The sequence below is a fragment of the Gossypium arboreum genome, chromosome 11 (assembly GCF_025698485.1).
Source record: "Gossypium arboreum isolate Shixiya-1 chromosome 11, ASM2569848v2, whole genome shotgun sequence".
NCBI lineage: Eukaryota > Viridiplantae > Streptophyta > Magnoliopsida > Malvales > Malvaceae > Gossypium > Gossypium arboreum.
This window is the reverse complement of record NC_069080.1, coordinates 124889-151601: the sequence shown is the minus strand read 5'-3', so window position 1 is coordinate 151601 and position 26713 is coordinate 124889. Positions and strand designations below refer to the sequence as shown.

Sequence of the window (26713 nt, the reverse complement as noted above, 5' to 3'; positions counted from 1 at the left end):
ATGAATAATAAATGACTCAAAATTATCTGAAAATGTTCAAGAACTCCAGTAATGCCTCGTACCTATTCGGCAATGAATATGGGTAGGGGGTGTTACAATATTAAAATGATCAAAATTGAAAATTAACTATTCCATAAAATAAAAAAGGAAAAAAAGTTGGTGGGTGTGTGCCACGTGTCATAAGGAGAAAGGTAGATAGGTATATAAATATTTTAAAAATTAAAGTATAAAGATAAAATCTCAAATTTAAGCATAGAAGGATCAAAATGAAAATTATCCACTTTATAAAAAAAAAAAGAGTTGATGAGTGCTTGCCACGTGTTATAAGGAGTAAGGTATTTAGAATTTTTTAACAAACACATTGGATAAATCCTAAAATTGTATATAAATTATGGTCTAATGTGTAATTGTGTATGTGATTTTTATTTTGTGTAATTTTATACATAAAATTTTGATTTAATCTAATTTTGTAATTATTAATACAATTATTAATGTAACATCATTTTATATTTATATATTGTATACATAAATAATTATATTTATCAAATATAAAAATAAATTGATGCATTTGTTTCTTTAAATGTACATGATTAAATCAAAATTAGAGTTTCAAGTATATATTTGAACCACAATTAGAGAGTTTCACGTGTATAATTGCACAAAATTAAAATTTATGTATATAACTGCACATTAAATTAAAGTTCATATATAAATTTAATATTTCTCCATTGTTTTATATATAAGTATATAGATTATGCGATTATTACTATATTATATATTAAAATATTTAATAATAAAAATTTTCAGTAATTTATTTGACAAAGATACTAAAATAATATAAACTACAGTAGGAGTGTATGGTTTTTATCACCTAATTATGAAAAATTACAAAATGATCACTCAATTATTTAATTTTTTTTTTGTCACCAACGCCTAATGTACAAATTGAACCATTTAAAAATCCAAAATAGTTGAGTGCCCCAAAAAGATAAAATAGAATAGTTGAGTGGTCATTTTCTAATTTTTCATAGTTGGGTGACAAAAAAAACTAATAATTGAATGACTATTTTATAAATTTTTATAGTTAGGTGATAAAAAGTTTACTAATATTTGGAGGACTGTTAATGCAGTTTACCCAAAAAAGAAATTATTATTATTATTGAAGGAGTTAATAGTTACGTACCGCGTTGTCAGTCATTGTCTGAAGAAAAAAACAAAAGAAAGGAAAATAGCAAATTGAAATAAATTTCCAAGCAACTAGCCTTTGCATGTGGTCGGCTTCCGCCCAATCCAAACTCCTTTCTCTTTGTCTTCTCTACTTATTAAATTTCTCGGCTCTACACTTCGCCCCACTCGACTTTTCAAAGTCTCTTTTCTTTTTCTTTTTCTTCTTCTCTTTCTTAATAATAATGCACATTCTCAGTCAGCGCTTTGAGTCATTGCTTCTCCTTACATACACAACGCAATACCTCCCTTCTCTTTCATTTTTCTAAACATATTTTATCAAAGGCATCAAATTCCTCAGTTTGGGTCTCTCTTCACCACTACCCAATTCAGCTTTAACCAGGTTCCCATCTCTCTCACTCTTTGATTTGGACTTTTTTCTTTTCTGAGTTAAGCTTATTATTTTTCTTTTTAATTAGCTGAAAGATGCTAACTAAACTAAGCTAAGCTAAGGAAAAGCTAGTGTCAGTGTCATACACTGCGAGAAATAACTCATCACGTCCTTCGCTGTCGTATTTCTTTTGGCTTTTAGAAGCAATCAGCATCTAGATACACCCTATGTACTGAATGCAATGCGATGGATGATACTTTGTGGGGTTTTCATTGGCTTCTTCTTTAAACTGGTTTTGTCAAAAATTGATATGAAATACGCCATTGATTGAGCTGGTTTTTGGCTCTAGCAGCTTTGGTGAACTTATTAGTGACCCAATTATGTTATATAATCTTTTACTTGCAACTACTGAGAAGACTTAGGATTGATTAGAGTTAGCTTTACATATTCATTCTGTCAATTAGTGTTTTTAAACCTACGAAACTTTGGTGATAGAAGTGCTATGAGCATAGCAATAGTTTCCTTAAATGGATTAGGAGTTGATATGGCTGGAAATGTCAGTTAATACTTCCACTTTTGCCTAAAGCACAAACAAGCGCAATAAAGCTTGAAAAAGTACACAGTCAACTAACTATGAAGTTCTGATCTTTATTATCAAGCCCTTATCTGGTTGGTTCCTACTGTAGATATAAAGTAGCATCTGCAGTTAACTTATCTGACTGTTTTTTACTTTCCTATGTAGATTTAGTATATGAGAAATGGCAAGTTATGATAAAGATGAGGTTCCAATGCTGTCAGATACCTATCCTCAGTCATCAGAAAATAATCGGGATTCTCAATCTCAGACATTTATCTCGAGGACTCGGAGTGCTTCAATTTCTATCCCAATGAACTCCATGGAATCGTATCAAAATGCTCATCTGGTAGGGCATACTGGCCCCTTGAGGAATGAAAGAAAAACGCCATTTATTCAGATGAGCGGTCCACTATATATCAGTCGTAAGCCTGAAAATTCTTTTCAACTAAATCAAAGTACAGCGGCAGGCCAAAAAATGATGGAACCTAAGGCTGAAAAGTTTCCTTCCTTTAATGGTAAGGATGAAAACGATTGGCCAGATAACAACTATTCTGGCAAAAATGAACATTTACTGAGGTCTGGGCAACTAGGGATGTGCAGTGATCCTTACTGCACCACTTGCCCAACATATTACAATTTCAAACCAGAACAACAGAAAAACTCAAGAGTTTCTGGCATCTTTGATACCAAGGTATTTCATAGATAGTTGTCATTTTGTTCCTTTTTAATGGTTTTATATGTTATGGAGTGCATACATTCATTCACGAGATTACATTTTTCCTAAGTCTTTTCCTCTGTTTGATGATATTTTATTGACTTGACTATGATTTCAGCTGTTAGTAGCTAATTTGCCTTCATCTGCACATCAATGAAATTCATAATATAAAGTTTTACAAGCAAATATGATTAATGTTGCTCTCTAGTTAGCTATAATTGCTTAATGTTGGGCACAAGATGGACAACCCCTTTTTTTACTTTTTCTTATTGCATGAAAATCTTGTGTGGAACTGTGGTTTATCTTCATGCACACTTCTCTAGTTAATAAAATATGATCTCTAATGCTTCAGTTGTTAGATTGGGATGTCCATAACTTATATTTTTGTATTATATTAACTTTATTTATTTAACCTATAGAAAAATGAAATCTCCGGTCAAGAAGTGTGCATGTAAAGTATCTTAAAATAGGATAGCTACTTTAATTGTTAATACCATGTAGCCTACACCAAACTTGTATCTAACTTATTTTCTTTTTTTTTTTCCCAAGAATTTTGTTATATCTGTTAAATTTTGTTGCACATCCTTCAGTTTTCAGTACTTTACTTCCTTTCTCCTTTGCATATTTAATGTATATCAGTGAGCAGCTGCTTGCTGTAGACTATCCTCCCTTATTTTGCTTTCATATGAACGACAAGTTTGATTCTTGATTTTCAGTGAAGGTTTACTTCTTTGTTAGTTATGCACTATTTAGACAAATGCAACTATAACTTCAATTGCACCCCCTGAAATCAGTTTATTTGATGTTGTAGTAGTTTTGTTACTTAATCATTTTTTGAAGTAAAAAAATCTGACGGATTTGGGAATGCCTTAACTAATTACTGAAAGTTTTCAAGAGAGCTTTTGCACAAATTCCTTGAGCCATTGATCTAAACTCAGCCTCTGCACTACTTCTTGCTACAACACTTTGTTTTTTACTTCGCCAAGTCACAAGGTTTCCCCAAACAAATGTATAGTATCCTGATATAGATCTTCTATCTGTTATTGAGCCTGCCCAATCTGCATCTGTATAAGCTTCAATTCCTCTTTGTTCGGATTTCTTGAAGAATAAGCCCTTTCCCGATGAACTCTTCAAGTATCTTAGAATTCGAAACACTGCTTCTTTATGTTCCTCCATTGGGGAGTGCATAAATTGACTCACTAAGCTCACTGCAAAAGCTATGTCTGGCCTTATATGTGATAAGTAAATTAACTTACCAACTAATCTTTGTTATTGCCCTTTATCAACTAATCGACCTTCTTTATTTCCGAATTTTACATTTGGATCAATTGGTGTATCAGCTAGGCGGCAACCATTCATCCCAGCCTCTTTTGAAAGATCAATCACATATTTTTTTGAGAGACCACAAGACCCTTCTTTGATCAAGCAACTTCCATTCCAAGAAAATATTTCAAAGGACCCAAGTCTTTGATCTCAAACTCCAATGCTAGATGCTCTTTGAGACGCCTTATTTCATCCACATCATCTCCTGTAAGAATGATATCATCGACATAAACTATAATAACTACTATTCTACCTTTTTGTGAATGTCGATAGAACATTGTGTGATCAGCTTGCCCTTGTGAGTAACCTTGTTTTTTAACAACTTGAGTGAATCGTTCAAACCAAGCTCGAGAAGACTGCTTCAGACCATACAAAGATTTCTTGAGTTTACATACTCGAGTTCCAAATTTTTCTTCAAAACCTGCAGAAAGATCCATGTAAACTTCTTCTTCAAGTTTTCCATTTAGGAAAGCATTCTTCACATCTAGCTGTTGTAAAGACCAATCAAGATTAACAGCAATTGATAAAAGAATTCTAACGAAATTTAATTTGGCCACTGGAGCAAACGTTTCAAGATATTCTATCCCGTGTGTTTGAGTGTACCCTTTAGCCACCAACTGGGCTTTGTATCTATCTAAAGATCCATCTGGTTTGGATATGGTTGTGAACACCTATTTACAACCTACTGTTTTTCTCCCTACAGGTAATTTCATTGTTTCCCATGTACCTGTTTTTTCAAGAGCGTGCATCTCCTCTAAAATAGCCTCCTTCCACTCAGGAACCTGTAAAGCATGTTTCACATTTTTGGGTATTTGTACAGTATCGAGACACGAAACAAATGTTGAGAATGTCGAAGACAATGCTTTATAGGATACAAAGTTAGACATGGGATATTTGACAATATTTCTAACACCTTTTCTTTTGGCAATTGGAATATCTAAATCAGAAAATTCATTGGCTGGATTATGAGTTTTACTTGGACTTTTGACAGGATCTTGCGGGTCGGATTCTTGGTGATGAATCTGGTGGATTCCACTTTCTTGATTTCGATTTCTTCTTGAGTAAACAATTAACTCCTTTGTTTGTTCTTTATTTTCATGATTAGACTCTACACCTTCATCCTCCTTTTTATTAACATTAACATCATTAATTTCTGTGTTAATTATAAATTCGCCTTCCCCATTATTAGAATCCCTATGTTGTATATTCCTAGTCTTTTCTTGATCAATTATAGAAGCTTCCTTAGTATAATTCCCTCCCTGAAGATTAGAATCAAAATAAGATTGTGTTTCAACAAATGTGACATCTATGGTAACAATAATCTTTCTATCAATTGGATCATAACATTTGTAACCTTTTTTATTAGAAGCATAACCAACAAAGACACATTTTTTTCCTCTAGGATCTAGTTTACCTTGGTTGTGAAGATGAACAAAAACACTACACCCAAAAACTTAGAGGAATAAATCTGTGATCAATTTAGAGTTAGGAAAATTATCTTTAAAGAGACGAAAAGGAGTTCTATAATTTAGAGTTTTACTGGGCATTCTATTAATAAGATATGTAGCTGTTAACAAGGCTTCGCCCCAAAGATAACGTGGTACCTGACTAGTGAACATCAAGGCTTTAGTTACTTCCAAAAGATGTCGGTTTTTTCTTTTTGCAATCCCATTTTGTTGTGGTGTATTTGTACAAGAACTTTGGTGGACTATTCCATGTTTGGTTAAGAAAACACCTAATTGGTCGCTAAAAAATTCCCCACCATTGTCAGTCCGAAATACTTCTATTGTCAGACTTATTTTTTAATAAAGACACCCAACAAAGTCGAGTATGATCATCAATAAAAGTGACAAACCAACGTTTTCCTGAAAAAGTCGAGGCTCTTGAAGGTCCCCAAACATCACTATGAATTAACGAAAAAGGTTTGGAGGCTTTATATTTTTGAGGTGGAAAGAATGACCGATGATGTTTAGCCAATTCACAAAATTCACAATGATATGAAGAAGGACTTTTATTTTTAAATAGATTAGGTAACAAATATCTTAAATAGTAAAAATTAGTATGTCCAAGCCTATAATGCCAAATCATAACCTTATCAAAATCAAAAACAGAATTTAAACATAAAGTAGTTGTTGGTTGACTTAGATGGTCGTCTTCAAGAAAGTAAATTCCACCAAATTCTTTAGCATTGCCAATCATCCTCCCCGAGACCATGTCCTGAAACTTACACATAGAGGAGTCAAATATAACATGACAATTTGAGGACCGATATGAGATTACAAGCTAGATTTGGCACACGTAAAACATCATGTAAAACCAAGGAAGATGAAATTTTAACAGTGCCTTTCCCGGCTATTGCTGAGAAGGACCATCTGCTACTTTGATCTTTTTGTTTCCTGCGCAAGGTGTGTAAGTTGAAAAAAGAAAATGACTACTAGTCATGTGATCACTAGCTCCAGAATCAACGATCCACGTGTTTGTTTTATAAGGCTTGACACTGAAAAAATAGAAAAATCAGTACTTGATGGGCAAAAGAGGAGGAAGGATTATTGAATGAGTTAGGAATAGAAGAATTCATCCGGAATTGTGGTGATTGAAAAAACTTGTGTAGATGCTCTAATTGTTCCTTAGTGAATAGAGACCCTTTCAGAGACCTTTGGCCCTCATAATTTCCATTAGTTGTTTGGAAAGCTCTGTTATCCCCTGATTGTGAACCACGACCATTGCCACTCTTTTTCCTTCCATTTGTCGGTTTCCCATGGAGCTTCCAACACGTTTCTCGAGTGTGCCAATATTTTTTGCAGTGATCGCACCAATGTTTTTTCTTATCTCCAGTGAAGGCTGTTTTAACCATGATGTTACTAGAGATTTTAACCTAGCTCTAATACCATGAAAGTTTTCAAGAGAGCTTTTAATAAAACTGTTCTATATTATTAACTAAAGAATTGAACTTAAATAGAGAAAGAGTCCTAATCCTAATTGGGAAAATAGTTCCTTATTCTAATAAACTACTAAAATATAAAAGAAAATAGTTCCTTCTTTTAATAAACTACTAAAAGATAAAATAAAATATTCCTAAAATATGAATAAAACTTATCTACCTAAATAAATTTAAAATATATACATATTTCAACAATTACTTTATTGCAATTGGTTGGCACTGTTTGTGATTTAGGACTTTTTAGTGATGATGACATTATTATTAGTCTGCAATCATCAAATAGTATATACAATGTTACTTAGAAAATGTTGCATCACATCCATTGGTTATATGTGGAGAATGCTCTCATCCAACTTGATTAAAAAAAGAGGGGAAAAATGCAAGAGATCAAGAAAAACATAGAACTTGGAAGCTTAGTGAATGATCTATACATGCCAGGCAAATTCTTTTTCTTATTTTATGGTCTAAAATCTTGTTTTATTTTTCTTGTAATTTATCTATATTTGTTTCATTAAAAATGTATAAAAAGTTTTGAGTTAATCTATTGGACAAGATAATTCCTTCATCCATATTGTACTTTGTTGAACTTACTGTGTTATCATTATGGAGGTGTCTGGATTTTTTTTTTTATTAATTATTTATATGGTAACCACTAAAATGATATTAAAGAAACAAAATTAGCTAATAGAACCACATAAATTCAGTAGTTAGGTTCTCAAATAAGTAAAAACTTCTTGATATTCGATAGAGTGAATATACCATAGACCGCTAGTGAAAAAAAAAAATTGTTAGTCATCACATGGGTACAGAAAGGTCAGTTGCTGAATTGAAAGTCTCAACTAACTATAGAACTTTATCAGTTTGTCCTTTAATTGAATATTAATAAAACTGTGATGATTAAATTCATTAAAATTGGAGCAAAGGTGTACTATAATTGCTGAATTGAAATAGTAGAGGGACTAAGGTCATACTTTAACCTTTCTTTAAAATATTCCATTGTAATGGTCTTTTCCTTCAAGGTAAAGCTCCATTTTCAAAGAATCAGGAGTAATATAAGCTGCAATGCATTTGGTAGACTAAGCTGAACTGCTGATAAAACTTTTTTCGTTGGACTTAAATGGACATCAAAGTTGATATATAACATATTTTGTATGCAAACCTCTAACATCCTCCATATGCCTTTGTCCTGTTACAAATGATATCTTGTTTTTGCTTATAGGACAGGGAAATGTCTTATAAGTTATATTCATGTATTGTTAGAACATAAATATAACCCTTAGAGATTTTCTTTTTTCTTGAAGATGCATGAAGAAAGATACCCAAACACAAACCATTCTATTATTTGTTCCTAAATACTGCCATAATCATGCAGCTTTATTTATGGCTTGTTTTCAGTATGCTTTCTATGGGGATGCCAAAGGTTGGGCTAGGAGGTCGGTCTCTTTTCTGTGCTCTTATGTTCCTGGTATTATGAACCCTCATGCTAAAGTTGTTCAACAGTGGAACAAATTCTTTGTCATTTCATGCTTGATGGCAGTTTTCATAGATCCACTGTTTTTCTTCTTGTTGTCTGTGCAGAAGGTAAGTTATCTTTTGTTCTCTTCTAGTTGTTTTCTTGATTATTCTGATTACATAGATTTTTTTTAAAAAAAATTCTCATATGGTTTGCATCATTATCATAATACTAGTAATTGGTTGTTGTTTCTTGCAGTAATACATGTTTAATTGCATTATTTGCCTTGGTTTAGCAAGCAGATTCTACATGATATTGAAATTTTTCATTTTTTAGCATTAAGCATTAGGTTCTTAATGATGCTTGCTTCTTTATAACTTTTTACTTCCATTTTATCCTTTCCCTGTTTCCTTGGAGTCATGATGCTTGCTTTAGTTAAAGATAAGTGATATAAGTGTTTTCAGAAAGCAACTGATATTAAATATATTTCTCCATAAAAATTCCTTTTAAACTTTTTGGTTGGTGAATGAGTTATGCTTTTGGCGCTTAATTACTTAAGTGTAGGAATGAGGTCAATCTGAGTGGAATTTAGTACAAATGCGTGGTAATAGTGCATGAAGAGTTTTTGTGGATGATACTTGTTAAGACAGTAACTGATCAGGATCAAAATATTCTAGTTCCTAGATAGAGTAATTAGAGAGAAAGTATGAGGGCCAGTGGATGCTGCTGATGAGTAATGGGATGGCTTACCTCAATACCAGATGTCTTTCACATTCCTTTAACAATCTTAATGGAAAATTTTATTGGACTAAGGCATGGTATAGAGGTGAAGTAAAAGAACCTAAAGGAAAAGAAAATAAAAGAGGCGAAGAAGCTTAAGGAAAAGAAGTGATTTATTTATCTTTTGTTTGATAGTAAAAAACTGAAAATTAATAAAAGAAAGAAAATAAAGAATTCTAATATCTCTTGTTTAGTTAAAATATAGAAAGGAAAGGAAAGGAAAGGAAAGAAAATGATTTGCTTTGTTAAAATTTTCAGGCTATAACCTTTGCAGCCTTTACTTAATTAACATATAATAACAAAATTATTCATAAAAGAAAATATAAAACATATAAGAAACCAAAATTATTCATAAAAGCATGATATAGTATTAAAATAATTCATAATTAAAGAGTGTTCAGCTTAACCGAATTAATATATTAATATCAATATATCCTTGTTTAAAACAAGCTAAAAATTTTATATTAACTAAAGTATTTTATTTTAGCAATATAATGAATTGATTGCTAAAATTCTAGAGAGTTCAGAGGTTAATTTGCAAGATACAAATAAAAAAAATATAAAATTCCTAATCAAAGATAAAAATCCCAATTACAATATATTGTTAAGTTTGGATCATTTCTTGTCCGTGTTGTTTTGCGTAGGATACTTTTCCATGGGTTTGAGTTGTTGATTTTTTCTTATCAAATGATATTGGGTCAAGTTTGGGCAAGATATTTGGTATTTGAGGTAGCTTTGCAAACTCAACTTGGAAGCAAATTATTTGAAGATTTATACCATAAAGAAAATGTTTTGTCGTAATGGAAAGCATATTGTTTTGTTGATTAATTTCTCTGTAAGTTATTAAACATAATTGTAATTTCTACTAACTACTAACTAGTTCATGTAAATTCACCAAAAATAGATTTCTTTTACATTGGATGTCTGCAATGTTAAATTTACAGTATACTAATAGTATAAGCAAACAGGCATTCTCTTAAATAAAGTTTTTATTACTTGCTCTGATCACAATAAAAATTCTCCTAATTTAAAACTCAAGTAGCTTTTTCTTTTTGCCCCAAATTATTTTAAATATTACCAACCATAGCTAATAATTAGTTATTGGAAAGTTATATCATCTTTGTAATTTTCTTCCTTTGCTAAAAACAGTGGTTTACATATTTTCCTTGTTCATTTGGCTTTCCTGTTTCTACATATGGTGCTACTGCAATGACTTGTGATTTGGATGCAGGAGAACAAGTGCATAGTCATTGATTGGCCTGCCACTAAACTGTTTGTCGTGTTAAGAAGTGTGACCGATTTTATCTATATGCTTAACATGCTCCTTCAGGTAGATAGCTTCTTTTCCTCTAAATCATTTTATCTTCATTAGCATCTCTCTCTCTCTCTCACACACACACACAATCATGCAGTTTGAATAATAAAAGGAACAGACACCATTTCAATTCATTTAAATATTATTAGATTATATAATGGCGACAAGATAACTGATGGGGTGAAACATGAAACCAAGAACCTACAGTTGTCATATGATTGAAAAAAGACATCCAAATGAACAAATTAATATTGTACCATACACAAATCTAAAACAGATGCTGATTTTTATATGAACCTAGCTAAACTCAACTTTTGCTCAGAAATCAAATTGAAGCAAAAGTTGCTTATTATTTCTAGGTTTAAAAATTCTATGTTAAGATGCAAGCTTAAGAGGCATGTTAATGGTTCCGAAGTAACCTGCACTTCTAGTCGACATGAACAAAATTTCAAGAGGACCATTTATAGTTTATTATCATTCAAGCAACTGTCAATTCGATATGAAGCATATTTTATCTGAAACAAAATTTAACTCTAAGAGGACAAATCCACTCTTATACCCTAGAATATATTGCAACGGATCAAAATCACTCATATTGAAGTTTTTACCAAGATAATTATTGCTTTAGTAAATATTAAAAGTACGCATGTTACTGTCTTATCACCAACGTAGAGAAGAAATAAAAAGAATCTCACTTATATTTATGAAATAATAATGTTGAATCAGAAGGCTTTGCATGAAAAAGTAAATTATAGTATCATTGTACCCTATTTTTCAAACCATGTATGTGGTGCCTAGATTATATAAGTCTCCTTGAAGCTTACAAATTTCATTAACTTGGAAAGACAACTATTACCTTGATAATTCATTATAACCTTTTGATAATTTTCATTTTCTTGTGCAACTCTGACAAATATTTATTTGATTTTTCCCTGCAGTTCAGGTTGGCTTATGTAGCTCCTGAGTCTACAGTAGTTGGTGCAGGAGAGTTAGTTGACCATCCAAAGGAAATTGCTTTCAATTACCTTGGGGGATACTTTTCTCTTGACTTGTTTGTGGTACTCCCACTTCCTCAAGTAAGTTATTCTGGTTTTCCATGTTGTAAAACAACTTCAAATGCCGTGAACTCCACTTTTGATGAATTTTATTATATCATTTTGCTGATATTTATGATTTTTTCCCATATTCATGTTTATCCAACTTCACTTACCAAGTTATAATGGTATACTTGGCATATATTTTCTTGAATGCCCTTTTACCTTCATTTTGAACATCAGTAACATAATTATTTGTTTATTTGTTCATTCGGTGCTCAGGCTCTTTATTAACAAAAAAATTCTGTTGTCATGAATTGTTTGCTTAATTCCAGATCATGATATCATTGGTCCTACCAAAACATTTGGGATCGTCAGGAGCAAATTTTGCAAAAAATCTTTTACGGACAGCCATTCTTATTCAGTATCTTCCCAGATTGTATAGGTTTCTACCTTTCCTGGCCGGTCAGTCTCCATTGGGATTTATATTTGAGTCAGCATGGGCAAATTTTGTCATAAATCTTCTCACTTTTATGTTGTCTGGCCATGTCGTTGGGTCAGGGTGGTACCTCCTTGGATTACAGGTGGGCAACTGCCATTTTAACATTTAAAAACATTTCATGATCTTTAATAGCCTTTCGGAAATTGTCTTTAATTTTTCTATGGTTGTATTATGAATGCACTTATAAGTTACTAAGGAACTAAAAGCTACCTGAAACCATGATAGTCTCCGTGATCTATACTAAGAGATGTGAACTATGAAAGACGATATCATCCAGTTCCATAGCATACCCTTTAATAGTCTCCTTCTGTATCTTTGCCAGAGGGTTAATCAATGTCTTCGAAATGCCTGTGGTAACTCAAATATCCCAAAGTGTAAGGAGTTTATAGATTGTGGCTCCGGGCATTCTCCTAGTCGCAGTGAGCTGCAAAATTGGACGAACAATTCCAATGTCTCTGCCTGCTTTACAGAAGATGGATTTTCTTACGGAATATATGTACCGACCGTCAATCTAACGACAGAACCAAGTATTGTTACTAGATATGTATATTCATTGTTTTGGGGATTCCAGGTAATTCATTGAGTCTATCATCATTTTCCACAGTTATTTAAGTTGTGCATTTTTACTTTATTACCTGTTCGGCATATTTTAGTTGCACTGAGTTCAATTAAATATTATTGGTGTTTGGTTGTTGCCTTTTGCTTTTTTCTATTTATTTAGGTTTGCTTTCAGAAGCAAAAGGTTACTACTGCATTGAAATATAAAAGAAAATAATATCTTTAAAGATTTTAAAATTAAACATTTTAACATATTTTAAGAACAAAAGACAATGTTTCACTTTTGTATGAAATACTTCTGTTTAAACAATGTTAAGTTTTATCCATTTGCTCACTTTTTTTTTTTGTAAATGATGACTTTTTATTTTCTATTTGCTTTTGTTTTCTAGCTAAATTTTTAGGAAGCAAGAAACCAAGTAATAAAAGTAACAAATAAGTGAAGCCCTAGAAATCTTTTTCTGTAGTGACAGCTCATTAGGACATATATCATCACATGTTTTTGCAGATTAAATTATAATAAAATTAGCCTAAACTCTCATAGTTTCTCATGGTGGTCTGTTATACTCATTTTATAATCTCTTTTGTTGGTGCCCTTGTATGTATTAAACCAACACTTTAGGATTTTGTATGTCTTCTTCTTTGTGTTCTTTTATATGTATATATGTTGTGTGTGTGTACACACAGACATAATTATGTACAGAGAGAGAGAGTTCACTGATTGATCTTTTGTCATGAAAAAGGTGTAAAGTGTTTCCTGGCTAAATTTCATCCTTTAAATATTATATATCATCATACATATCATTGGTCTTCATAGAAAACCGTTGTCAATGGGCTGGGAGTTTAACCTCAATGGAATACTCTGGGAAATGGTTGTTGGCAAATGTTACACTAACATTTTGCTAAGTAACTTTGGAAGATACTATATTCTACGACATTTCTCTGTATTATAAGTAAAATGCTTTGTCAAAATTCTTATCGCAAAGAGCACATGTTGTCTATTCTTTTTTTCCCTCTTATAACAGTTTTATCTTTTTGCATTTGTTTGTAGCTTTCCCCCCTACCCCGAGGATTCTTATTACTGATTAAGTATAAAGTAGATTTAAACGCTCTTGTTACACTGCTTCTATTTCATCCATCTTATTTGCTTAATGCTGTCATGAATATACAGTCTTCCCCTTAAAGTAACCGACTGAATGTAGTGAAACAGCTAAATCATCAATCTATCACATAAGGGATTTTGTCTGTCTTTGTTGACATATTTGATTTTTGTACCTTTTGTTTAAATACTATGAGCAGTTCTATCAACTAATAATACCTTGCATTGACCTGTTTCTTCTTTCTTCTTCTTCTTATTTTTTGTCAATTTAATATTTTGAAGCAAATCAGTACTCTGGCTGGAAATCAAACTCCCAGCTATTTTGTTTGGGAAGTTCTTTTTACCATGGCCATTGTTGGACTAGGCCTCTTGCTTTTTGCTCTTCTTATCGGAAATATGCAGAACTTTCTCCAAGCACTGGGACGGAGGTATAACATTGCAGAAAGTTCTTCAAATTGCATTTTAGTTCCCAAAGAAGGCGTAGTTGTTGCTAAAATTCTCACGAAGTTGTTCTATAGCAAATAGTATGAATAAGCTTGTCAGTGTTCTACAAATTCTACTCTTAAAAGAACTCCAAAAATGGAAACTATGAAAACACTCTAGAAAAAAGGAAATATGGAAACGAGGTCCTTACCTCAAATTTTGGAGAAGTGAGAAAATACTCCTAACCACTAATTACTTTCGGTAGATTACTGAGGTATATCGAGTTGTGTCTTGTGCTTGTTCTTCCATCTTCTCTTCCATATCCTATCCGACATCATATTCCATGTCCAAATCCTGTAGTTACCAAATAAATACTGCATTGTGTTGAGAATTGATCATGCATAAACAAAGCTACAAGGGAAACTTGTGGCAAGAGTAGGGTTTTATACCATAGGATTTTCAACATGTGAATATTAATCCTCTAAAAATACCAAGTTAGTTTATAGCAAACCATCAGTTATCCAAGTATCTGACCTCTAATAATACTCTGAACAAGCAAAGAATGTAAGAGACTTCTTGAAGGATGAGGCTAAAGTTCAACCATACCAGATATATTGCCTTCAATTTCAACAATTGAAGATTATGACTGATCATAAATAAATACTCCAAAAAGGAAATATGGAAACGAGGTCCTTACCTCAAATTTTGGAGAAGTGAGAAAATACTCCTAACCACTAATTACTTTGGGTAGATTACTGAGGTATTTGGAGTTGTGTCATTGAAATATGTATATATTTTAAATTTAATTAAGTAGATAAATCTTATTTGGATAGATAAGTTTTATTTATATTCTAGAAATATTTTTATTTTATCTTTTAGTAGTTTACTAGAATAAGGGAACTATTTTCTTTTTATGTTTTAGTAGTTTATTAGAATAAGGAACTATTTTCCCAATTAGGATTAAGACTTTTTTTCTATATTTAAGTTCAATTCTTTAGTTAATAAGAGAAGTACAATTTTATTCAAAGCTCTCTTGAAATCTTTCATGGCATCTGAGCTAGGTTAAAATCTCTAGTAACATCATGGTTAAAACAAATTTTCACCGGAGATAAGAGATCCAAGAATCAAACAGAGGAAAAAGTTCTACATTGAAACAACTACCGAGAGTACAATGACTCAAGGGACAGAGGCGTCTCACCTTTCTTTTCAACCGACATCTCACAAGTTGAATGGCAAGAATTATCTGGAATGGTCGCAATCAGTAAAATTAGCAATTGATGGTCATGCAAGCTAGGTCATTTAAATGGAGAAGTTGAGCAACCATAGGTGGGTGATCCAAAGATGAGCAAGTGGAGGTCAGAAAATTCTATGGTAATTGTGTGGCTTATTAATTCCATGGAAGCTTCCATAGGTAAACCTTTTCTTTTTCTCCCAACTGCTAAAGATGTTTGGGACGCTGTGAAAGACACCTATTCAGATTTAGAAAACTCTTCACAGATTTTTGAGTTAAAAATAAAACTGTGGAAAGCTAGGCAAGGGGAAAAAGAAGTTACTCTTTATTATAATGAGATGATGTCTCTTTGGCAAGAACTGGATCAGTGTTATAATGATGAATGGGAGTGTCCCGGAGATGGTGTAAAAGCTATGAAAAAAGAAGAGAATGAAAGAGCTTATTTGTTTCTGGCTGGTTTAAATAAAGAATTTGATGAAGTGAGATCTCGAATCCTAGGGAAAAAACCGCTTCCAAAACTTCGTGAGATTTTTTCTGAGGTTAGAAGAGAGGAGACAAGGAGAAAAGTAATGTTAAAGCCAGGGTTTGAAGCTAATGATGATAATTCTGCTATTGTAACTATTAAAAATAATGATGATAGTGAAAAAAAAAAAAAACCTTGGTGCGATCACTGCAAAAAATATTGGCACACTCGTGAAACGTGTTGGAAGCTCCATGGGAAACCGACAAATGGAAGGAAAAAGAATGGCAATGGTCGTGGTTCACAATCAGGGGATAGCAGAGCTTTCCAAACAACTAATGGATATTATGAGGGCTAAAGTTCTCTGGAAGGGTCTCCATTCACTAAGGAACAATAGAGCATCTACACAAGTTTTTTCAATCACCACAATTTCGGATGAATTCTTCTATTCCTAACTCATCCAATAATCCTTCTTCCTCTTTGCCCAATCAGTCTTCGATTTTTACTGCTTTTTCAAAGTCAAGCCCAGAAAACAAACACATGGATCGTTGATTCGAGCTAGTGATCACATGACTAGCGTCATTTTCTTTTTCAACTTACACACCTTGCGCAGGAAACAAAAAGATCAAAGTAGCAGATGGGTCCTTCTCGGCAATAGCCGGGAAAGGCACTGTTAAAATTTCATCTTCCTTGGTTTTACATGATGTTTTACATATGCCAAATCTAGCTTGTAATCTCATATCGGTCAAGAATTATCCCATCCTCAAATTGTCATGTTATATTTGACTCTCTATGTGTAAGTTTCAGGACATGGTCTCGGGGAGGATGATTGGCAATGCTAAAGAATTTGGTGGAATTTACTTTCTTGAAGACGACCATCTAAGTCAACCAACAACTACTTTATGTTTAAATTCTGTTTCTGATTTTGATAAGGTTATGATTTGGCATTATAGGCTTGGACATCCTAATTTTTATTATTTAAGATATTTGTTACCTAATCTATTTAAAAAAAAAAAGTCCTTCTTCATATCATTATGAATTTTGTGAATTGGCCAAACATCATCGGTCATTCTTTCCACCTCAAAAATATAAAGCCTCCAAACCTTTTTCGTTAATTCATAGTGATGTTTGGGGACCTTCAAGAGTCTCGACTTTTTCAGGAAAATGTTGGTTTGTCACATTTATTAATGATCATACTCGACTATTAATGATCATACTTGACTTTGTTGGGTGTTTTTATTAAAAGATAAGTCCGAAGTTAAAAATGTGTTTCAGTCTTTTTATGCTATGGTGAAAACACAATTTGGTGTGAAAATAGAAGTATTTCGAACTGACAATGGTGGAGAATTTTTTAGCGACCAATTAGGTATTTTCTTAACCAAACATGGAATAGTCCACCAAAGTTCTTGTACAAATACACCACAACAAAATGGGATTGCAGAAAGAAAAAACCGACATCTTTTGGAAGTAACTAGAGCCTTGATGTTCACTAGTCAAGTACCACGTTATTTTTGGGGCGAAGCCTTGTTAACAGCTACATATCTTATTAATAGAATGCCAGTAAAATTCTAAATTATAGAACTCCTTTTAGTCTCTTTAAAGATAACTTTCCTAACTCTAAATTGATTACAGATTTATCCCTCCGAGTTTTTGGGTGTAGTGTTTTTGTTCATCTTCACAGCCCAGGTAAAGCTCATAATCCAGCCAATGAATTTTCTGATTTAGATATTCCAATTGCCAAAAGAAAAGGTGTTAGAAATATTGTCAAATATCCCATGTCTAACTTTGTATCCTATAAACCTTATCTTCGACATTCTCAACCTTTGTTTCGTGTCTCGACATCTTGTCCAAATACCAAAAATGTGAAAGATGCTTTACAGTTCCCGAGTGGAAGGAGGCTATTTTAGAGGAGATGCGTGCTCTTGAAAAAACAGTACATGGGAAACAATGGAATTACCTGTAGGAAAAAAAAAGTAATGTAAATGGGTGTTCACAACCAAATTCAAACCAGATGAATATTTAGATAGATACAAAGCCCGATTGGTAGCAAAAGGGTACACTCAAACATACGGGATAGATTATCTTGAAACATTTGCTCCAGTGGCCAAATTAAATTCCGTCGAGTTCTTTTATCAATTGTTGTTAATCTTGATTAGTCTTTACAAAGAACTAGATGTGAAGAATGCTTTCCTAAATGGAAAACTTGAAGAAGAAGTTTACATGGATCCTCTTCCGTGTTTTGAAGAAAATTTGGAACTCGAGTATGTAAACTCAAGAAATCTTTATACGGTCTGAAGTAGTCTCCTCGAGCTTGGTTTGAACGATTCACTCAAGTTGTTAAAAATAAGGTTACTCACAAGGGCAAGTGATCACACAATGTTCTATCGACATTCACAAAAGGTAGAATAGCTGTTATTATAGTTTATGTCGATGATATCATTCTTACAGGAGATGATGTGGATGAAATAAGACGTCTCAAGGAGCATCTAGCATTGGAGTTTGAGATCAAAGACTTGGGTCATTTGAAATACTTTCTTGGAATGGAAGTTGCTCGATCAAAGAAGGGTCTTGTGGTCTCTCGAAAAAATATGTGATTGATCTTTTAAAAGAGGTGGGATGATTGGTTGCCACCACCGACACACCAATTGATCCAAATGTAAAATTTAAAAATAAAGAAGGTCGATTAGTTGATAAAGGCGCATACAAAGATTAGTTGGTAAGTTAATTTACTTATCACATACAAGGCCGACATAGCTTTTGCAAGAAGCTTAGTGAGTCAATTTATGCACTCCCAATGGAGGAACATGAAGAAGCGGTGTTTGAATTCTAAGATACTTGAAGAGTTCACCGAAAGCGCTTATTCTTCAAGAAATCCGAACAAAGAGGAATTGAAGCTTATACAGATGCAGATTAAGGTGCTCAATAATGCATGTAAGATCTACATCAGATACTGTACATTTGTTTGGGAAACCTTGTGACTTGGCGAAGCAAAAACAAACTGTTGTAGCAAGAAGTAGTCAGAGGCTGAGTTTAGATCAATGGCTCAAGGAATTTGTGAAATGGTTTGGTTAAAAAGAATTATGGAAGAGTGAGAAACCAATAACTTCACCAATGAAGTTGTACTGTGATAGCAAAGTCGCCATTAGCATTGCTTACAACCTAGTCCAACATGATGAACTAAACATGTTGAGATTGATAGACACTTTATCAAGGAAAAGATTGAAGAAGGCCAAGTGTGCATGCCGTTTGTTCCTTCAAAACAATGATTGTTGACATAGTCACCAAAGGACTCTCTAAGACAAGCTTTGATTTTCTTGTAAGCAAGTTGGGCATGATTGATATATATGCACCAACTTGAGGGAGGGTGTTGAAATATGTATATATTTTAAATTTAATTAGGTAGATAAATCTTATTTGGATAGATAAGTTTTATTTATATTCTAGAAATATTTTATTTTATCTTTTAGTAGTTTCCTAGAATAAGGGAACTATTTTCTTTTTATGTTTTAGTAGTTTATTAGAATAAGGGAACTATTTTTCCAATTAGGATTAGGACTTTTTTTTCTCTATTTAAGTTCAATTCTTTAGTTAACAAGAGAAGTACAATTTTATTCAAAGCTCTCTTGAAATCTTTCAGTGTCTTGTGCTTGTTTTTCCATCTTCTCTTCCATCTCCTATCCGACATCATATTCCATGTCCAAATCCTGTAGTTACCAAATAAATACTGCATTGTGTTGAGAATTGATCATGCATAAACAAAGCTACAAGTGAAACTTGTGGCAAGAGTAGGGTTTTATACCATAGGATTTTCAACATGTGAATATTAATCCTCTAAAAATACCAAGTTATTTTATAGCAAACCATCAGTTATCCAAGTATCTGACCTCTAATGATACTCTAAACAAGCAAAGAATGTAAGAGACTTCTTGAAGGATGAGGCTAAAGTTCAACCGTGCCAGATATATTGCCTTCAATTTCTACAATTGAAGATTATGAATGATCATAAATAAAAAAATCAATTGGGAGGGATGGGAAACTTTTCTTATATGGGAACTAGGAAGTGGTCACCAATATCCTATTCCAAGTAGGATTGTGCCTTAACTATTTTGTTTTGTGCTTTTATCTAATTTAATTAGTGTATAAAGTTTCAAACTTCTTTAGATTAAGTCCAACTTAATTTATGCCGAATTTAATCTTTCACAAGCCATGTTCTATGGTGAGAATGTAATTCTTAATAAATTTAGATAGTCCAAATTGTTTAATTTTATTACTAATTCTTTAATTAATAAACTTTAGATTTGTAGATCATGATTAACATCTAGCAATGAGTTACAACCCCTTTTGTTAAGAAGGCTCAATGGGGTTTGAACAATTCATCTGTGTTTGGTTTCTCAGTATAGTTATTATCCTTTCATCTTTTAGTATCTTGGTTTATTCTCGAGCATGAATTAGTGTCTACTCAATTAGTTTAATCATATTAAGTCTCAGGATACACAGTCAATTCTTCGAATAAGTTTTTAAACTAGAGGTTTAAATTTAACCACTGTGGTGTTCCCTTGAGGACAATATCCTATATGTTTACTAAAACTTTCTTCAATTTCACCCCCACTACATGCCTTTATTTGTTCGAATTAGATTTACTTATTATTTTGAGTTATAATCTGACTTTGCTTGATAAATTTTGTTCTCTTTATAGGAGGTTAGAAATGTCACTAAGACGTCGTGATGTGGAGCAATGGATGAGTCGTCGACGCTTGCCTGTAGAGTTAAGAAGGTATGTGTCCAAGTTTAAGTCTCTTTCTCCACCTTTTTTGCTCTTATTCTTATTATGTCTTGTAACAATTTTCTTCCGTAAGTAGAATTAAAATGCAATCTTATTTCTTATTTTACTTTTTGGTTTCTAGTATTGACGCAGTGTATAAGTTTTGAAGAAAATAAATTGAATTGAGCCTATACATGGGTCCTACATAGAAGAGAAATAAGTTAGAGATGCGATCTTCAAGTTCTAGTCTCAAAGATACCCTTTCTGGAGTGGTTATGAATATGCTTTAGTACCATTATCTAACTTATTATCTCTTTCTTGGGCTTGTGAATGTCATTGCAGCGTGGTATGATTTTTCTCCCTCGGTTAAAAATGTAAAATGTTACTGTGCCATATCTACTATCATGCACCACTGCTTGGAATGTATTTATTTGTTAGCATAGTTGTCATATTGCATTATGCTTCTCAGTTGGCACTTCGATCTTTGTTCCCTTGAAGATTGCTGCCTTTTAGATGAAAAGCTAAAGGCCCCAACTTTAACATAAGACCAAAGAAAACCCAATATTTATTAGAATATTGGACAAGATAGGCTTCAGCCAAAGCCTACATTCTGCATCATATTTAAACATGTGATGTTCATTTGGAATTAACCATTTAAATTACTGTGTAGGAAAGTACGAGAGGCTGAACGATATAATTGGGCTGCCACAAGAGGGGTAAATGAAGAAATGCTTATTGAGAACTTACCTGAAGACCTTCAGAGAGAGATAAGACGCCATCTCTTCAAGTTTGTTAAGAAAGTGAGCTTAAAGACTAATACTCTTTTCTGTGTACTGAAAATTTACTAGCACAATTAAACTATTTACATCTCCGTATTGCAAAATATCTTACTTGGACTCCTTTCAAAAGCACCTCCTACTTGTCCTTGTATGAAAATCAGTTAGCTTACCAATTGAAGCTAGCGGCATTAATCTGCTAAAAGCCAAAATCACTTTTTCCACTGGAGGTATGAATGATAAGCCTTTGTATATACATGTGAATATTAAAGATATATGACTGACTTCGATGATGGCTAATAGATTAGAGAATTTGTGTGTACTCTATCCCTTAGACTAGAAAATACATCCTTTTGCATTAACTATGGTTGTTACTAGAGGATATAAGTTCATATTTTTAGCTGTTATGCTACAATGATGCTTTATATATCATCGCCTTCTATCAAGACATCTTCCAAAAGGTTTCTAATTTAGTTATTGGTCCTAGTATTAAAATATGTTAGGATTAGGACTCTTTTCTCTATTTAAGTTCAGTTCTTTAGTTAATAATAATAGAACAGTTTTATTAAAAGCTCTCTTGAAAACTTTCACCTAGCATGCACTTCAAATTACTTTATGCAGTAGCTTTTCCATTTTTCATTTATTTTGATCTTCTGTAAACATGATAACAGCTTTAATAATTAGTCCTATTGTTTAAAAAGATAAATGCTTACTTCAGAAAGTGGCATGCTAGAAAACCTTGTTATATTGTTGCTGGTGCCATGTTTTTACACATTTTCCTTTATTTTCCTTTTCAGAAAAGGGATGTGGCTGATGGTTACCTAACTCAGCATATTTTCCTCCTAGTTACGCTCAGCTTTATGTGTGATAGGTTTTTCTTGAAAATTACCTAAAAACGTGCTTCTTGTAGTTTTTAGTTTTAACAAATCTCAAAGGGAATATATAGAGTCAAAACTTGTACTGGATAAATGCTTCAACCCAGAAATTTTCTATATTCTGTAAGTGTATGCTTTTTAACAACTAGCATCTTTACAGTCCATTGAAAACTTCTAAACTGTAGAATCTTGTGATTCCAATTGCCCTTGGTCTCATAACCTTAAGCTCACCAAAATTAATGCCCTTGCTCCTGGTGAGGACCAAAATGCTATTAGCTTCAATTTATGGAAGTATTCTAGTCCATGTGCCTATGGAAATGTTTCTTTTGCCATCCTTCTAAAGAACATTGACTATGGTGATGACTTTATGAACCTTTGAGTTAGAAACATCATTTACCAGGTTTCTTCTCCTGAGAACTTTTACCTGCAAATGATGGTTTGCAGCATAGCATTACTTAGATTATGTTGATTAATTATGATGTTATAAACACTGGGATGCTCTTTCAGAGATTCAAAAAATGTTTCATTCTGCAGGTTCGTATATTTGCTCTCATGAATGATACTATTTTAGATGCCATCTGCAAGAGATTAAGACAAAAGATCTATATTAAAGAAAGCTATGTTTTGTCTTGTGGTTGTCTGATTGAAAAGATGGTTTTTATTGTGCGTGGGACAATGGAAAGTGTAGAAGAAAATGGAATAAGAAATCCCTTGTCTGAAGGGGATGTCTGTGGTGAGGAGCTTCTCAATTGGTGTCTTGAGCATTCTTCAGTAAACCGAGGTATTATCATGATTCCTAACTTTAAACATTTACTTTGGTGCAGTTTCTTGATTAAATATTTCCAAATCGATTATGCAGGCTTTAGAATAGAATTATTTTAGAGCTGTAGAATACCTGATGTGCAAGCCAAAGGTATTTTATCAAATATGGTTTTGTGTCATAGATGTGAAGAAAATCAAGCTTCCTGGACAGAGTTTGCATAGTATTAGTAGCCGAGAAGTTAGATGTGTGACAAATGTTGAAGCATTTTCCATTCGGGCTGCAGACCTACAAGAAGTTACCAGTCTGTTCCCTAGGTTCTTCCGCACTCCTCGAGTTATAAGAGCCATAAGGTTATTTTCATGTGTCTGATGAACTAATCTACACGTATTCTTTCTTTGTTTCATTTTACTTTTTCCCATGCATGTTGAGGTTATCTTTTAGGTTAATTTCCTTGAGCAATGAATAAATAGCTTGAAGTTGTCCTTGTTATCAAAATGGTAGTAAATGATACTAATGGTAATCTGAAAATGAATAAATAGCTCGTAGACTCAAAATTCCAGTGAAGACTATGGAGTTCATCAGTCATGACTTGTGTAAAAACATGCATTCCCTTAAGTTTCTGTGCACCCATTAATTCTTATTTAGAGACATTTTGAAAGGGAGAGGTAGTAATTAGAAGCTCATTATGCATATGATGATCTTCTTGTTGTTTTGACAGGAATGAATCACCATATTGGAGAACCTTTGCTGCTATTTGTATTCAAGTAGCGTGGAGATACAGGAAAAAACTTCTGAATCGTGCCAATACCTCTCAATCCACTTCTTGTTGAGGATAGTATGCATGTATGTATTTCAGCTTTTGCACTGTATAAATGTAAGCTTCATTTGTAATAATAATACAGTTAGGTATATTAAGATAGATACCCAATCTTTGTAGGAAATTTGTTGTAACTTTATCACAGGGTTATCTCCAATTTAGCATTGGGAGGAACAAAGAATGATCTGCAAGATTGCTGTTTAGATTTTCTTTATAGATGTAGCTAATATACGTGTAAAACTATGTAAAAGGTTCCAAGTCGTAGCATGTGAAAATCTCATGTAACTTGAACGAAGCTGAAGGTGAGGACTGTGCAGTAATTTATTTATAATAAAAACTTAATTGGTTCAACTTAAATTTCAGCTTCTTTTTTTCTTTTTTTGTGGAAATATAGAATCTAAGGATTTCATACACTAAATATATGATTAGTTTCACCATGTTATATCATATATGATTCGAAATATTAGGAAACAAAAAGAAAAATAACTGATATCTTCCACGGCTAAAATTAATCTCTTTATTATTAAACGGATCAATTTAATTTATGTACTATTAAAATTACTTAAATAAGATAAAATTAGAATAGTATTAATATTTATCATTTAAAATTATTACTGTTTAACATAGTTAATATTTTAAAAGTTTTTATAAATAGAAATTTTATTTAGAATTAAATTGCAATTGAAAAAATAATTTTCAAGATGTTCTCTATAGAGTAAATATTAACTCTGTTATAATTTAGACTTATTTAATTTTTTAATTTAATGGTATAGGGACTAAATTGACTCATTTAATAATAGGAGATTAATTTGAAACAATTTTTATAATACAGCGATCTCTTAGTTACTTTAACCGAGGATGAAAACTAGTGATAAATAGACAGACACACTTGCGGTTGCGCTTCAGGAGTGTCAAGTCCCGCCAAAATGCTGACAATAACCACCGCCTCCGCCTCCATATCTCCACCAACAACACCTAACCTCCAACTAATCAACCGCCGTCACTTGCTGCTCCTCACTTCCCTCTCCTTATCTTCATTCTCAGTCTCAGATTCGGTGGCCACTGCTCGTGGCCTTCTCCAGATGCCCCCACCTCGCCTCACTAACAGGTACACCAATCCCTCTTCCATAATAGCTGATGAACTCTATCGAACAAAATGAATGTGAACTTTGAATTTGGGTTGTAATTGTTTTTTCAAGGTATTTTTTGGTGAGGGCTGGGGAGTCCCAATATGAGAGCCTCGGAATAATCAACACCAACCCTGTAGCAAAAACTTCTGTTGATAGTGGGTTATCAGACAAGGGGAGAAACCAGACTCTGAAATCTGCTTTGGAATTGAAGGCTATGGGGGCCTGTGAAAGGAATTGCTGGATTTGGCCTTCTATTACTCAAAGAGCTTACCAGGCTGCTGAGATCATTGCAGCTGTTAATGGTGTCAGTCGTAGGTATATATACAAATTAATCCTACATCTTCTAATGGATAGTTTTTCTTGAAAGAATCAATTTTTTTTTTTTCTGTTTGCTGTATTCAACGTGAATCCATGAAAATAAACTTTCCATGTCCTTCAACATATGGTTTAGTTGAAACATTGAATGATGGAGGAATGAACTTCAACCTACTTTTATTTGTGTATTTGATTTATGTTGTGATTTTAGGGTCAATGATTACATACATACACACACCGAGACAGATTGATTGCCAATAGGATAAGGTCAATGTATGTTGACTTGCTATTGGTTGGCTGCAGTTATATAGTTCCAGAGTACAGCTTCCTGGATGCTCGTGGACTGGGAGCATATGAAGGCAAGGAACTGGAAGCCATTTCACAAGTACAATCTCATTCTTTATATTCTAACAAGCCCTATCTGGTGTATATAACATGTTTTGTTGGGGTAGCTTCTGAGTGTCCATATATATTTATATATTCCTCTTAAGAAACCATATACTAAAATCCTTGGATGCCTGAGCTACTGTAAGTGTTATTGGGTGCTTGGAAATGATTCAGGTTTATGAATCGGATAGCATATCTTCTACAATCAAGCCACCTCCTATAGATGATGGAACACCAAATGAAAGTGTGGCAGATGTATTTGTGCGTGTGACACAACTCATGTCTATCCTTGAGACTCAGTACTCTGAAGACACTGTCATTATAGTGTCTCCAGATTCCGACAATTTGACGATATTGCAAGCTGGTTTAGTCGGACTTGATCTTCGAAGGTAAACTGTCTTCAATGCATCAAACCTAACATCTGGTCCTGCTCCACTAAAAATTATTAATGTTGTTTTCAGGCACAGTGAACTTTCCTTTGGGCCAGGCGAAGTAAGATATGTAGATCCAAGTAGCATTCCAACCTACAAGCAACCTGCATCCGCTGTGTATAAATGTTTAAACCCACCAAACTGTAACTGATATAGCTAGGCCTAGGAGCAGTATTTCTTTATAAATACAGTCTAATGTATACAAGAGAAAGCATCTGATGATATGATTATTTGCCCCTTCTGGATCATTAATCCACCACCCTGCCCTTTTTTTTTTTTTTTTTTGTACTCGTTGTTGGTATGGTGAATGCATGACAATGGCATTTATTTATCCATTGATTTGATAAGAGGCCAGGGCACGCAGTTATGCCTTAAATCAAGTTTCTCATTCATTAACCGTGGTGGCTATTATTGTTATTATTATTTTCTGATGAATACCTTAATGAATACAATTGAAAATATAATTAATATTATTGGTAAATGTTTTGTTTATA

General features: G+C 33.0%; 2 protein-coding genes across 5 annotated transcripts; both read left to right on the top strand.

The window, feature by feature from the left end:
* The first annotated feature begins 1167 nt into the window (after window positions 1-1167).
* On the top strand, window positions 1168-24313 carry LOC108456694 (probable cyclic nucleotide-gated ion channel 20, chloroplastic). 4 transcript variants are annotated; one of them, XM_017755295.2, is made up of 14 exons: window positions 1198-1567; window positions 2298-2823; window positions 8507-8692; window positions 10576-10674; window positions 11598-11735; window positions 12029-12158; window positions 12255-12277; window positions 12518-12766; window positions 14132-14277; window positions 20660-20737; window positions 21396-21525; window positions 22911-23157; window positions 23321-23489; window positions 23858-24313. In XM_017755295.2, the coding sequence occupies exons 2-14, from the start codon at window positions 2314-2316 to the stop codon at window positions 23967-23969; spliced, it is 2217 nt and encodes a 738-aa protein (XP_017610784.1). In that variant the 5' UTR covers window positions 1198-1567; window positions 2298-2313; the 3' UTR covers window positions 23970-24313. The 4 variants fall into 4 exon arrangements, 3 of the variants coding, with proteins under 3 accessions (XP_017610785.1, XP_017610782.1, XP_017610784.1); XM_017755293.2 differs by having other exon boundaries at window positions 1197-1567; window positions 12029-12277; XM_017755296.2 differs by lacking the exon at window positions 23858-24313 and having other exon boundaries at window positions 1168-1567; window positions 12029-12277; window positions 23236-23332.
* A 471-nt stretch (window positions 24314-24784) lies between these two features.
* LOC108456696 (uncharacterized) lies at window positions 24785-26475 on the top strand. Its single transcript, XM_017755298.2, has 5 exons — window positions 24785-25064; window positions 25156-25401; window positions 25705-25786; window positions 25963-26177; window positions 26250-26475. Exons 1-5 carry the CDS (start codon window positions 24883-24885, stop codon window positions 26368-26370), a joined length of 846 nt encoding a protein of 281 aa, XP_017610787.1. The 5' UTR covers window positions 24785-24882; the 3' UTR covers window positions 26371-26475.
* Window positions 26476-26713: the final 238 nt, after the last annotated feature.

What these genes read in the sequence shown, in the direction of transcription:
- LOC108456694 (XM_017755293.2), top strand. Translation starts at nt 2,314, where the DNA reads ATGGCAAGTTATGATAAAGATGAGGTTCCAATGCTGTCAGATACCTAT. An exon ending in TGCTTAACATGCTCCTTCAG is followed by an intron (nt 10,675 to 11,597) that starts GTAGATAGCTTC and finishes TTTTCCCTGCAG; the next exon opens with TTCAGGTTGGCTTATGTAGC. An exon ending in GGTACCTCCTTGGATTACAG is followed by an intron (nt 12,278 to 12,517) that starts GTGGGCAACTGC and finishes TATCTTTGCCAG; the next exon opens with AGGGTTAATCAATGTCTTCG.
- LOC108456696 (XM_017755298.2), top strand. Translation starts at nt 24,883, where the DNA reads ATGCTGACAATAACCACCGCCTCCGCCTCCATATCTCCACCAACAACA. An exon ending in CCACCTCGCCTCACTAACAG is followed by an intron (nt 25,065 to 25,155) that starts GTACACCAATCC and finishes TGTTTTTTCAAG; the next exon opens with GTATTTTTTGGTGAGGGCTG. An exon ending in GTTAATGGTGTCAGTCGTAG is followed by an intron (nt 25,402 to 25,704) that starts GTATATATACAA and finishes GGTTGGCTGCAG; the next exon opens with TTATATAGTTCCAGAGTACA.